Source organism: Papaver somniferum, chromosome 9, assembly GCF_003573695.1.
Source record: "Papaver somniferum cultivar HN1 chromosome 9, ASM357369v1, whole genome shotgun sequence".
Taxonomy (NCBI): Eukaryota; Viridiplantae; Streptophyta; class Magnoliopsida; order Ranunculales; family Papaveraceae; genus Papaver; species Papaver somniferum.
In genome coordinates this window covers 90395769-90407805 of record NC_039366.1, presented here as the reverse complement: position 1 = coordinate 90407805, position 12037 = coordinate 90395769, and the positions used below count along the sequence as shown (strand labels likewise).

The following is a 12037-nucleotide window of genomic DNA, read 5'->3' as shown; positions in this document are numbered from 1 at the left end:
TGATCCGGAATCAACGACTCATCTTCTAACTTCACTGCCCAATTGTGGCCACAGCTTGACACACCTTGTTCACACAACTATCCGTTACGCCAACCTCCAACTATACACCCACGTTTGCTTTAACGCCTCAAACAACTATTTCCCAAATCCTACAACAATCAACACCAACATCTTCTACCACCTCATTCTATTTTCTTTTTTGGACCTTATGGTTGACTAGGAATAAATTAATTTACCGCCAAAAGAAACAACATCAGAAGAATTCTTAGCTTAGGCTCAAAAACAACAATATGGATATTCTGTGACACTATAATCCTTACCTCCCGTCCTACCAAGCGATCTACCGGTATGTAACAATTCAAGAAGCACCAAAAGGATTACGAGAATTTCGGTAGGATGGTCCACCCAAGCATGAACTGGATTAAGATTAACACTGATGGGGTAGTAGGGGTTACCTGGGTTTCGCGGGTGCAGATTTCATTTGCAGGGACTCCGATGCACGAACTATGATGACTTTAGCTCAACCTTGAGGAAATACAACTGCCTTAACTGCAAAAATATTGTCTTCGATGTTGGCATCAAGAACGACAACGGAAAGGCAGTGGCCAAATTTTATATTCGAGACAGATTCAGAGAACCTCCTCCTCCACTGCTCCCCCTTGGCACATCTCAAGAATGATTGAAGAAATAATAAATAGAATACAACAGATTCCGCAAGCGGCTATCCAACACAACTATATGGAAGGAAATCAAGCAGTGAATGGCTTGGCCAATCATGCAACTGATGGAAGTTAAATGAAAAATTTTATCAACAAAAATTTCAGACCAGGCGATTCCAATTTTTATTGGTCAAACAATGGATACCACATATCCACGTGAAATTATAAACCTATGTACTTCAAAATAAAACGCTATATACAATATAATTTAAAATGATGGCTTTCCTTTTCATAGAAAAAATTAAAATTCATGATTATTAAAGGCTGGTACCAACATTAACGGCGCTGGTACCATTTTAGTAATCCAACGGCCGGGATCGCTTATAAGGTTTTTGTCTTATATCAAATGGTATCAGCCCCGCTAATGATGGGACCAACCTTTAGCCATCGTGTTAAAATGGGTCTAGAAAAAAAAATCCCCATCTATAAGTTGTTCCGGGGTTTACAGATAGTTCCCCATTTTTCAATACGTGTCTCTTACTCGTATGTCTGAACTCTGAAGAAGGGTTTTAGAGGGAAGGGAGTATTGGATAGTGAAAGGTTTATCTGCTCAAAATTAAGAAAACAAACACCATCAGAGGAAAGTGAAACCCTAGTTCTGATGGTGCTCCTGAAGCCTCGTCCCTTCGCTATTCGATTTCTCATCTCTGCTTCTCTACGTTCTCGGTGTCGTTCTCTTTCATCATCTTCCTCGGTATTCTGCAATGTCTCTCGTTCACCACTCTTATCTAAAAACAGGTATCACACTATCCTTATCTGTTTCAAAATTGTCGTCCGAGTTACAGATAAAAATTTCATTCTGCTCATTTGTTTCAGGGCGAGTTTATGTACGGGAGGAGTGGGTTCAAGTGGGTTTTTGGTGAGAAATGCTGCTGTTTCTACTAGAGCTTTTATGTCTACGCCCACAGCTGCAGAAGCAGTACACGAGAGTTCAGGTTCCAAAGCTTATGGTTCCGAACAGATTCAGGCAAGTTCGGTTTATCTTCCCTGGAATCGTTATCCACATTAATTTTAGGTTATTTTAAAACTATTTAGGGAGGTTTTTGTGTATAGGGTAAGAAATTGGTCATGTGCTGCACCAGATAAGCTGTGTGAGTTCAGTGATTGTGAATGTCCAGGGCCATGGCTATATTAGCTTGTTTGCTTTTTTGATTTTATGGGCTTAAACCTTCTCAATTGGTTAGAAGGGATGATGAAATGTAATTAATTAATACGCAAGTTGGATTTCGGATTAGTTTAATTGATTAAGTTATCGAACAATTAGTAGATTACATTCTACAATTTGCCAGCTATATAAAAAATGTGGTTTTGGTTTTACTTCTGGGTGGTTATCCTAATTTTCATATATGATTGTTTGTCATGTGCTTTTTTATTCAGGTATTGGAAGGCTTAGACCCCGTCCGGAAAAGACCAGGAATGTACATAGGAAGCACCGGGCTACGCGGATTGCACCATTTGGTATTCTCATTCCTTTTGTGTGTTTAGTTAGACTTGTTTTAGCTTTTGCTAATGTTTAGTGCTCATATTTTCTTTCAGGTTTATGAAATATTAGACAATGGTGTAGATGAAGCTCAGGCGGGATTTGCATCCAGGATAGATGTTGTCTTACTAGCAGATAATTCTGTGAGCATCACTGACAATGGTCGTGGGGTATGCATCTTCATTGCTCTTTTTTAATCTGTTGCTTTCTCCCTTTTTTTTTTCTTCCTGTCTCACATGTCCTTTCTTGCAGATACCAACAGACTTTCATCCAGCCACCAAGAAATCTGCATTAGAGACTGTTTTGACGGTATCAATTACTACTCCTTATTATTCAGTGCATTGTTTTCTTTCATCATATTTGAGTTTCTTGACTTCTTCTTGTGAAACGGCTAATGCAACACATAGAAAATGGGATAATGTGGCATGACTCTTAATAGAGTGATGGTACACATCAATTACTAAAGGTCTTCTTTCAGAAAAAATATTTTTTATAATGTAATCTGCAATCATTGACATCCTACCATTAAAGATTGATTAAAGAAAGTTAGATTATCAGTGTATTAAACTTAAAAGTGTGTTAGTATCACAGTATGAAAAGTTAGCCACAGGAAGAATCCATTTTAGACTTATGGATGAATCTGTGATCAACCTCCTATCGTAGTACCTACCCCCAGGGGAAGTCGAATCCCCGCTGCCTCCTTGAAAGAGGGATGTCCTGAACCGCTAGACGATGGGGGCGTACCTGCCCGATGCCTACTAACTTTCTTAACCGTTTACAATCTCTTGAACGTTGTGTAGTATCATAGATCTTTAAAAGTTGCATTTCAACCCCTATCCGTGAAAGTGGTAATTCAATTTGATTGTATTCAAAATTGTGCAGGTGTTACATGCAGGGGGGAAATTTGGCGGTGCAAGTAGTGGCTACAGCGTATCAGGGGGGTTACATGGAGTGGGCTTATCGGTTGTTAATGCATTATCTGAGGTGTGTACTTTCTTCTAATTTTTTTTTTGTCTTTTGATAGTTATATTTTACATCCATCTTACAGAGGATGTGATTAAATATTACTTATTTTTTCCTTCAGAAGTACATGATTTGAACATTTCCTGTTTTGATATATGCTGCTGCACAAATGAGAAGGCAGATTTCTTGTGCTGTAGCTAGTTTTGTTGGTTACTATGAGAAAAGTGTGAAGTAGATGGCTAAGATAAAAAATTGTGTTGAAATTTAGAACATAAGAAAAAAATGTACACTGTTTCATTTTTCCTGTGTTATGAAAAAAAATGCCACATTTTTGAGCTATGCCTAGTTCTGGTAGATGTATTGGGAAAATGAAAAAAAGTAATTGTAACTGTATAGGTTATCATTCTTGTAATGCGTTCTTGTTTTTCGTAAAGGCATTAGAAGTTACTGTATGGCGAGATGGTATGGAATACAAGCAAACCTACTCTCGTGGAAAGCCAGTGACTTCTCTATCCTGTCATGAACTCCCTGCTGAAATGGGTGCTCGTCAAGGAACATGCATCAGATTTTGGCCTGATAAAGAAGGTCTTGCTTTATCCTGCTGCTTAATTAGTTTATTTCTTTTCCTTACCTGCTTGAGTTTATATTTTGGTTATCAATTGTGTTGCAGTTTTTACGACTTCAATTGAGTTTGATTACAAAACAATAGCTAGCAGAGTAAGGGAGCTTGCTTTTCTTAACCCCGAGGTAACTTCTTAGTCACTGTGAAATAGTTCACATTTTACCGCAATCTACGGCGAGATAATTTTATTATTATTTTTTTTGATTTTTTATATCATACTTCCTAGTTAGCACTTATTTTTTGGTGCAATAGGGTTGCTGTTTCGCATTTTTCCCCCATTGCTTCAATTAGAGTTTTTTGGCCTCCATTTCCACAGCTAACAATTGCTTTGCGGAAGGAGGATATAGATCCAGAGAAGGCAGAACACAATGAGTACTGCTATGCTGGTGGATTGATTGAGTATGTTAAATGGCTGAACACCGACAAGGTATGTTCATTGGTCTCTTTGAATATTTTTGTGATCGGAGTACAGCCTAAGGGATGAGTTATTTTACAGAATGGAGTTGGAAGGTGCTTTTGGGATGCTAAATTCATATTTGAGAGAATTATAATGTCTGATATACTGGAAAGTAGATTGGATATAATATAACGTTTAAGGATGTACCAAACATCTAATCTATTTAAAAGCTCCCATTAATTATCCATTTATAAGAGCGTTGACTGAAATCTAGGCTGACCATTTAACTCCACCGTTTTATTACTCTGTAGTTCGTATTTTAAATATATACACCCCTTTAGTATTTTTCTTGTGAATTGCAACAACTTCTACTACACACTTGATTTTCTAAGTAGTCCGACATTTTGTTTCATTTTTCATAAAGGATCTAATGACTATTTTCTTCTGATCCAGAACCCGCTCCATGAAACTGTCGGATTCAGAAAACAGATAGATGGGATCACTATTGACGTTGCCCTTGAATGGTATAAAATTGTTTATCCTTTATGCTTGTCTACACTGATCTACTTCTCATCTACATTCATTCTCCACCCCAGCAAATTTTCTAGTGAAGCACATGCCTCATGGAATACTTTAAATCGGACGCTAGACCTTTGTCAGTCTTGGGAATCCTGAACTTCTGTGAACGTGGGATCTTACATTAAATCCTTGCATGAAACATTGATCCCATGCAATGCTCAGAGCTTGCTCTCTTTTGTAACTGGATTGTGTCTTAACCCTTGTACCCTAACCTATGAAAATTGGAATTGATTTGACATTTCCCATCAGTGACGGCTTTGGGAAATATGGTTCGATCTCCCATCACTAAGGGGAGTCGTAGCAAAAGGTATCAAGCTCGAGGCTTTTCAAGCGGTAGTATGATGCAGTAGCATCCCCCCTTCGCCAACTGGAGTCGGACTCATTTGACTGGACCTCTGGGCTGAATAATGAAGCGATTGATTTGGCCTCTTCCATCTATTAGGGATGGATGGTTCAGTCTCTGTTCATTATATAGGTTACCAAAATATCTACCTTTTTTTTGGTAGATGATATAGATAACTTCATCTTATAATTATAGTATAATACACCTCACATACATTTCGTCTGGTGCTTGCGCCAGCATTTATAAACTGTAATTGAGTATCAATTTCAATCAGGTGTTCAGATGGATATTCAGATACATTGCTGGGATATGCTAATAGCATACGGACAGTTGATGGAGGTACTCATATTGAAGGCGTGAAGGCTGCAATAACAAAAACTCTTAATAATCTGGCAAAGACGTCAAAAGTCATCAAGGTGGGTATATACATACAATCAGCCATATCTGTATTTCCTTAGCCATTTGTTGTTAGATTGCTCTTCAGTTCAGTGAGTAACATTTTGAAAGTAACTATACGCTGAGGAAGCCTACTGCCTACAGGAGAACGCTTACAGTATTAATATCTGCTGTTAGATATTGTCTACTCTGTTAATGATGGTCAAAGTATTTTTCTTGTATTACTTTCCTCTAACCCCCTTGATTTGTTTTCTATTCCAGGAGAAAGATATCAGTTTAAGTGGCGAACATGTGAGGGAGGGATTAACATGTGTGGTCTCTGTCAAAGTCCCAAATCCGGAGTTCGAAGGACAAACTAAGGTTTCTGATCCCTTCAATGTTATGTCGATAAATTATTATAGTAGGTTTTTCCAAGGACGGGTTGATGTTGTGCCGGCTTGAGGTGCTTAGATCTTACTCCAGTACCTATTCTATTTTGTATTTGACAGACGAGGTTGGGAAATCCAGAGGTTCGAAAAGTGGTTGACCAATCTGTGCAGGAGTATCTTTCAGAGTACTTAGAGCTGCATCCTGACGTACTAGATTCTATACTCTCCAAATCTCTAAATGCTCTCAAGGTACTTTTACTATATATATATACTTCAATTTGTGTGGAGTTCTGGTTTTCAAGTTGTGTTCTTTTCTTTTTTCTGCCCGGTTGAGTTTTTACAAAATGATTAGGCTATCTGTTTGTTTTATAGAAAAGTACAGTTCCTGAATTGTTATCATGTGTCTTGGACTCATGGTTTATTAATAATGTTGACAACTTCTTGCATTTGGGGACTTTATTTTAAAGATCACCTTGGCTATATTTTCTTCTTTGCCTACACAAACATTATCTGATATTTAATGTTGGTTCCTTATTTAGGCAGCTTTGGCGGCTAAGAGAGCACGGGAATTGGTGAGGCAAAAGAGCGTCCTGAAGTCATCTTCTCTTCCTGGGAAATTAGCTGATTGCTCAGCTACTGATCCTGCAGAAGCTGGTACGTTATTACCACTCTTTTTACTATTCGCCTTACAGGCGTCATGCACATAACATCTGATTTAATGGTTATGAGGTCGTTAATTAGTTGAAATACCTTCTTGTGTAAGCTTGTTGGAAAGGAAGTTTTCATGGTTCTTCGTGTAATTGTGTGCTTATTATATTGTACAGTTGTTTTTTATACTCATGTATTTGTTATTGTTTATTAACTCATTCCTAATTAGAATGATTTGGAAAATGCCGGTAGTTATAAGTCGTATTTGACATGAGAAATCCTTGGTTACTCAATTATATTGCTCTGACCATTGATCCAAATTATTTGGTCTCAGATAAAATACATTTTGCGCATGTGACCACTTCCTAATGTTCTTTCCAGCAAACATATAGTTGTTGAAGTTCTCACGGACCTTTGAATGTCATATTAGTTCTCGTTGACCTTTGAATTACGTATTAGTGCATGTTTTAGATCTGCAAAAAGGAGATTCTTAACCCCACAGTAGACATTTGCATGGAAATGTGCAAGTTCAATTGTTTGAAGTTCTCGCTGATCTTTGATGTCGTAACAGTGCATGTTTTAGATGTGCAAAAAGGAAATACATAAACGCTATCTAGACAAATGACGAATGATTAAGCTAATAAAGAAAAGAAAACATGTGCATCTATATGGAAACACTAGGCTGTTAAAATTCTTACTGTTGATGTGGAACTTCCAATGTAAGCAAGACTGGTCCCAAATTTGTTTCTTAGTGAACTGCCAGTTACCCGAGGTAAGTGTATAAAGGCATGGAGGATGAAGCCCTTCCCGCCTATCACTTGTTGCTGAAGTAGTTGTTTTGTGTTCTCACTTATCTTACACACTGAGGTTACTTAATTTTGACTAACATAGTAGCATGCTATAGTTATCTCTCATGGAGGGTGGAAATTCCAAAATATGACTCATCATTAAGCTTAAAGGTTTCACACTATAACACTGCAGAAATATTTATCGTTGAAGGGGATTCAGCTGGTGGTAGTGCAAAACAAGGCCGTGACAGGCGATTTCAGGTGAAACATTTAGCATATCCCTTATAGTGTCATTATTTTAAAATAACACTTGATTTCAAATCTCGTTAATCACCCGAGGGAGTATCTTTTAACTTCATGCTTCTTGATAAATTCAATGATATCTAAAAATCACTTGGTTGTATAGGCTATTCTTCCCTTGAGGGGTAAAATTCTAAACATTGAGCGGAAGGACGAGGCAGCTATGTACAAGAATCAAGAAATTCAAAATCTGATTCTTGGGCTTGGACTTGGAGTGAAGGTTATTTATTATATATTTGTTGTAATCAAGTTTCTGTGATCATCATTTAGGTTTTAGAATAAGTTTATAACTAACTGGTTATTTCCACATTCAGGGAGAGGATTTTAAAAAAGAGGCCCTCCGGTACCATAAAATCATTATTCTGACTGATGCTGATGTTGATGGTGCACACATCCGAACTCTTTTATTGACATTCTTCTACAGATACCAGGTAAGGTACCGTGTCCTCTTCTTGAATTGAGTGGTCTGAATTTCATGTGGTTGATGGATTCTTCTCATGAGCAGAAAGCGCTATTTGACGAAGGTTGCATTTATGTGGGCGTTCCACCACTATATAAGGTGACACCTTCTGTTTATGTGTATGTGTGAACTGCATTTCCATTTATGTTACCCGTTTAAGACTTCATATCTTCTAATTACTTCTGTACTGCCAGGTCGAACGGGGTAAGCAAGCACATTATTGCTATGATAAAGAAGAGCTTGAGCGTATTCAGAGTACTTTCCCCTCAAATGCTTCTTATAACATCCAAAGGTTCAAAGGTACAGTCAGATAGTATCAAGGCACTTGTCTAAATGTTTGAAATTATTGTTTTTGTAGTTATTGCAATTTGATTGTATGAAAGTAAATCCTTGAAATTAGTGCGCTTTGTATGGATAGCGCATCACATCTAGTTTTATAGTTCGATCTTGTTGACCGATGTCTAATGTTGGATGGCAAGAACCCAGCTTGTCTTACTCATAGACTAAACGGGATAAAGAAGAAGAAGAAAGATCCTAGTACGTGTCATGTGGATAGAAGTCAAATGTGCATGATAGTCTGTTTTAAATTCCCCCCCGCACTTATGTCATAAGCACTCATATGTTCTTTTGGAGCATCATTTGGTTATACGAGCATGCTAGATATGTTCAGTTGGCACTATTATCAAGGGATCTACTAGATGTATCTCATGTAGCCGCTTTCTCTTTCGGTTGCTAAGTTCTTGCTGGAGAATCAGTATCTTGTCTTTTATTTTTCAAAAGTTTGTTTTAATTTAAATCATTTATGAATTCATCTTTTGGTATGTTTGGATACGAAATACAAACTGTTAAGTTTCAGTTTTTCATGCATAAAAGGTTTGGGTGAGATGATGCCTCTACAACTATGGGAAACCACAATGGATCCTGAAAGAAGGGTACTGAAGCGAATGGTGGTTGAAGATGCTGCTGAAGCCAATATGGTGTTTTCCTCTCTCATGGGCGCCTCGGTAAGTTAAACCCACTGTTAGTCCAGGAATTTTCTTAAGATCAGCAAAGATATTTAAGTGAATCTACTACATGATATTCTTCGGGCCTATTGGATTATCTGGACCTATTATTTCTAGGCATATTCCGCAGAGTGTTAATGTCATTTTTAGGAATGTCAAAATATTAGTTCCAGTTGGATTTTTGAGCTTCATGCAATTTTGTTCTCTCCTTCGGGTGCACAGATATTTGTTTTTTGGTAAGTCCAATGGATGCACAGATTAGGGAATCAAATCGGGGTGTTTTGATTGTAGTTGGGTCATTTGTCGATGTTTAAGATTGACTTACCAAAACAAGTCAAGTACAACAGAACTAATATTTGCTCAAACCAGTTCCGATTGCAAGTTGTTTCTTTCTGGTTCCACCGTTCCAGGGATGTCGAACAATCAATTTGGATTCTTTGGTGCATACCCATTTCCACCATTAAATTCCATAGTACAAGGAATGGGCTTTATGCAACTTTTTTGTTTAATATATTTTGCATGTTCATATATTTCCTAAGTTGTGCATGGATATATTGCAATTCTCATGTCTTTACTCTGTATACCAGGTGGATGTGCGAAAGCAGCTTATTCAAGATTCTGCACGCAAGATCAAGTTAGACGATCTCGACATTTAAAGATTAAATTTTATCAGTGATGTACATGCAGCTATCGTATATAAAGTTCGGTTCTCAGATTAAAGATGATCAGTGCAGCCGGAAATCATTTTGATCTTTTACAAGTATATTTCTCGTGGAGAGGAACTCTTTTCATTCCAACCAGCTAAATCTTTTGATCTATCAATATGCTTGATGCCGTCAATCTTTTGATCTTTTGAATGTTTTTGTGATACTGGGTATCAACTCGGTTGTTTTGGGGTTCTTCTCAAAAGACGTATTCTGCTTCTTTAACGAGGGAAATATGTATCATAGACAGATGCTGATCTTCAGTAATATAATGTAATAGATTTTGTCTTTTATAGTTCTACTAATCAGTTGGTGAGAATTTGATAAATTTTGGATGCATCTCACTTTGGTTTTTCTTTTACAAGCATTCCTGAATTCCCTTGGCTGTCGGCTAGACAGCTATACTGGTGGTCTCAGTCATGAGAACATAATAGCAGCATTGTTCTTTCCACACCTTGAAAACGACTTTTGAAGGCCACAGCATTTGAAGTGGTATATTGTGCATGTATAAAGGCCCCAACATTTAAAATAGTACTCTATCCGTCCCACTATTAGTTGACCTATTTACTTTTGGATTTTGTCCCATAATCGATGAGCATATCACTAAACAAGGAGATATTTCTAAAATTATCCCTTTAATTGATGTGATTATAAAAAATATAAGAAATATGCATAATTTCTAATATTCGTTAGTAGGTGTTTTAAAATGCTTTTCAAAGCTACGAAATTTGCGAACATCCGTGGTGTAGTTTGAGAGATAAATCATTTTAATGTTTCACTAGTTATTATCCATAAGGGTATAATTGTAAAAGATACTTTAAAGTACTCTTCCCTTGTGCAAACTTGAACTAGGTCATCTAATAGTGGGACGAAAGGAGTATAATGTATAAGGGGAAAATATCTTTGGTCCATTTATGTTGGGGCCCATATCAATTTGGTCATTTAGGAAATCACCTTTTTCATTTGGTCCATAATTATTTAAAAATATCAAAATGGACCAAAATACCCTTCTGTTTTAGTGCCTACTTATTTTTTGTAGCAGTTCATTGAACTCCGGAGTTCATTCTTCAAATGAACACCTGATAATACCAAACCAAATCACATATGAAAACAGAGTTCATTCTGTAGAATGAACACAACACAAAACTTCATTATTATGACAAAAAAGCAGAGTTCATTCTTCAAATGAACACCTGATAGAACCTATAAGAAAACAGAGTTCATTCGAGAAAATGAAAATCTATCAAACTAACTAATTCAAACCTAGAATTGAGTTCATTCTTTAAGATGAACACCTAACAATTCAAGATCTAAAAAAAGAGTACAAAAACAATCCATAAAAATCAGAGTTCATCTTCATCAACACGAGTTCATCTTATCAACACGAGTTCATTCTGTTTGATGAGCGTCGTCCTCATCATTCTTCAACAACAACATATTTGAGTTCATTATGTTTGATGAACTTCATCGTCTTCATCATCTTCAAACATCAGCAGAAAGAAATTATTCGTCATCTTTAACAACAACAAAACTTCATCTTCGTCGTCTTCATCATTCTTCAACACCAGCAGAATAACATCAAATTCAAGATCTTCAACACAAGCAACAAACATCAAAAAATCAAGATCATCATCAAAATCAAGATCTTCAACATCAAAAATCAAGATCTTCAACACGAGCAGCAAGACATAGATCATCATCTTCATCTTCAACACGAGCAACAAAACATCAGTATCAGTTCATCCTTCACAGTGAACCTGATTTCAGATTTGAACTTAAAACCTAGAAATCTTCATCTTGTTTCACATGAACTTCAACAGTATCAACATCATTTCTTGTTTCTTGTTTCACACCATCTCTGCAAATTAAAACCCTAGAAATCTTCAATTTTCTATGCAGCAGCAGAAAAGAAAAAAAAACACATAAAAGTATATCTGAAAAAGAAAAAAATAGGTGAGAGAAAGTTAATCTGAAAATGATTTATTTTCTCTTGATAATTGAATTATTATGGGCCCAAAGGGTATTTCTATCCCTACCAAACGATAACTATATAATGCATGGCGTCACCCTAGGACCAAACTATAATTTTAGAACCAAATAATAATATATATTTTAAAAATGGACCAAACAGATAGTTGACTAGGTCAACTAAACTAAACTCTCTCTAATATATTATTTCTAGGACCTATTGGTATTTCCTACAATGTATAAAGTGTACGATACCAATACGCATGGTTCCTGAAAAGAAAACATTCGCATACTCCAT

General features: G+C 36.7%; 1 protein-coding gene across 1 annotated transcript; it reads left to right on the top strand.

The window, feature by feature from the left end:
• Nucleotides 1–1185: 1185 nt before the first annotated feature.
• On the top strand, nucleotides 1186–10099 carry LOC113310934 (DNA gyrase subunit B, chloroplastic/mitochondrial-like). Its single transcript, XM_026559751.1, has 21 exons — nucleotides 1186–1457; nucleotides 1536–1686; nucleotides 2097–2177; nucleotides 2256–2369; nucleotides 2452–2508; nucleotides 3082–3183; nucleotides 3597–3747; nucleotides 3833–3909; nucleotides 4101–4211; nucleotides 4635–4705; nucleotides 5378–5519; nucleotides 5761–5859; nucleotides 5988–6116; nucleotides 6407–6521; nucleotides 7497–7564; nucleotides 7710–7823; nucleotides 7918–8034; nucleotides 8109–8162; nucleotides 8258–8363; nucleotides 8937–9067; nucleotides 9655–10099. The coding sequence occupies exons 1-21, from the start codon at nucleotides 1321–1323 to the stop codon at nucleotides 9721–9723; spliced, it is 2196 nt and encodes a 731-aa protein (XP_026415536.1). The 5' UTR covers nucleotides 1186–1320; the 3' UTR covers nucleotides 9724–10099.
• Nucleotides 10100–12037: the final 1938 nt, after the last annotated feature.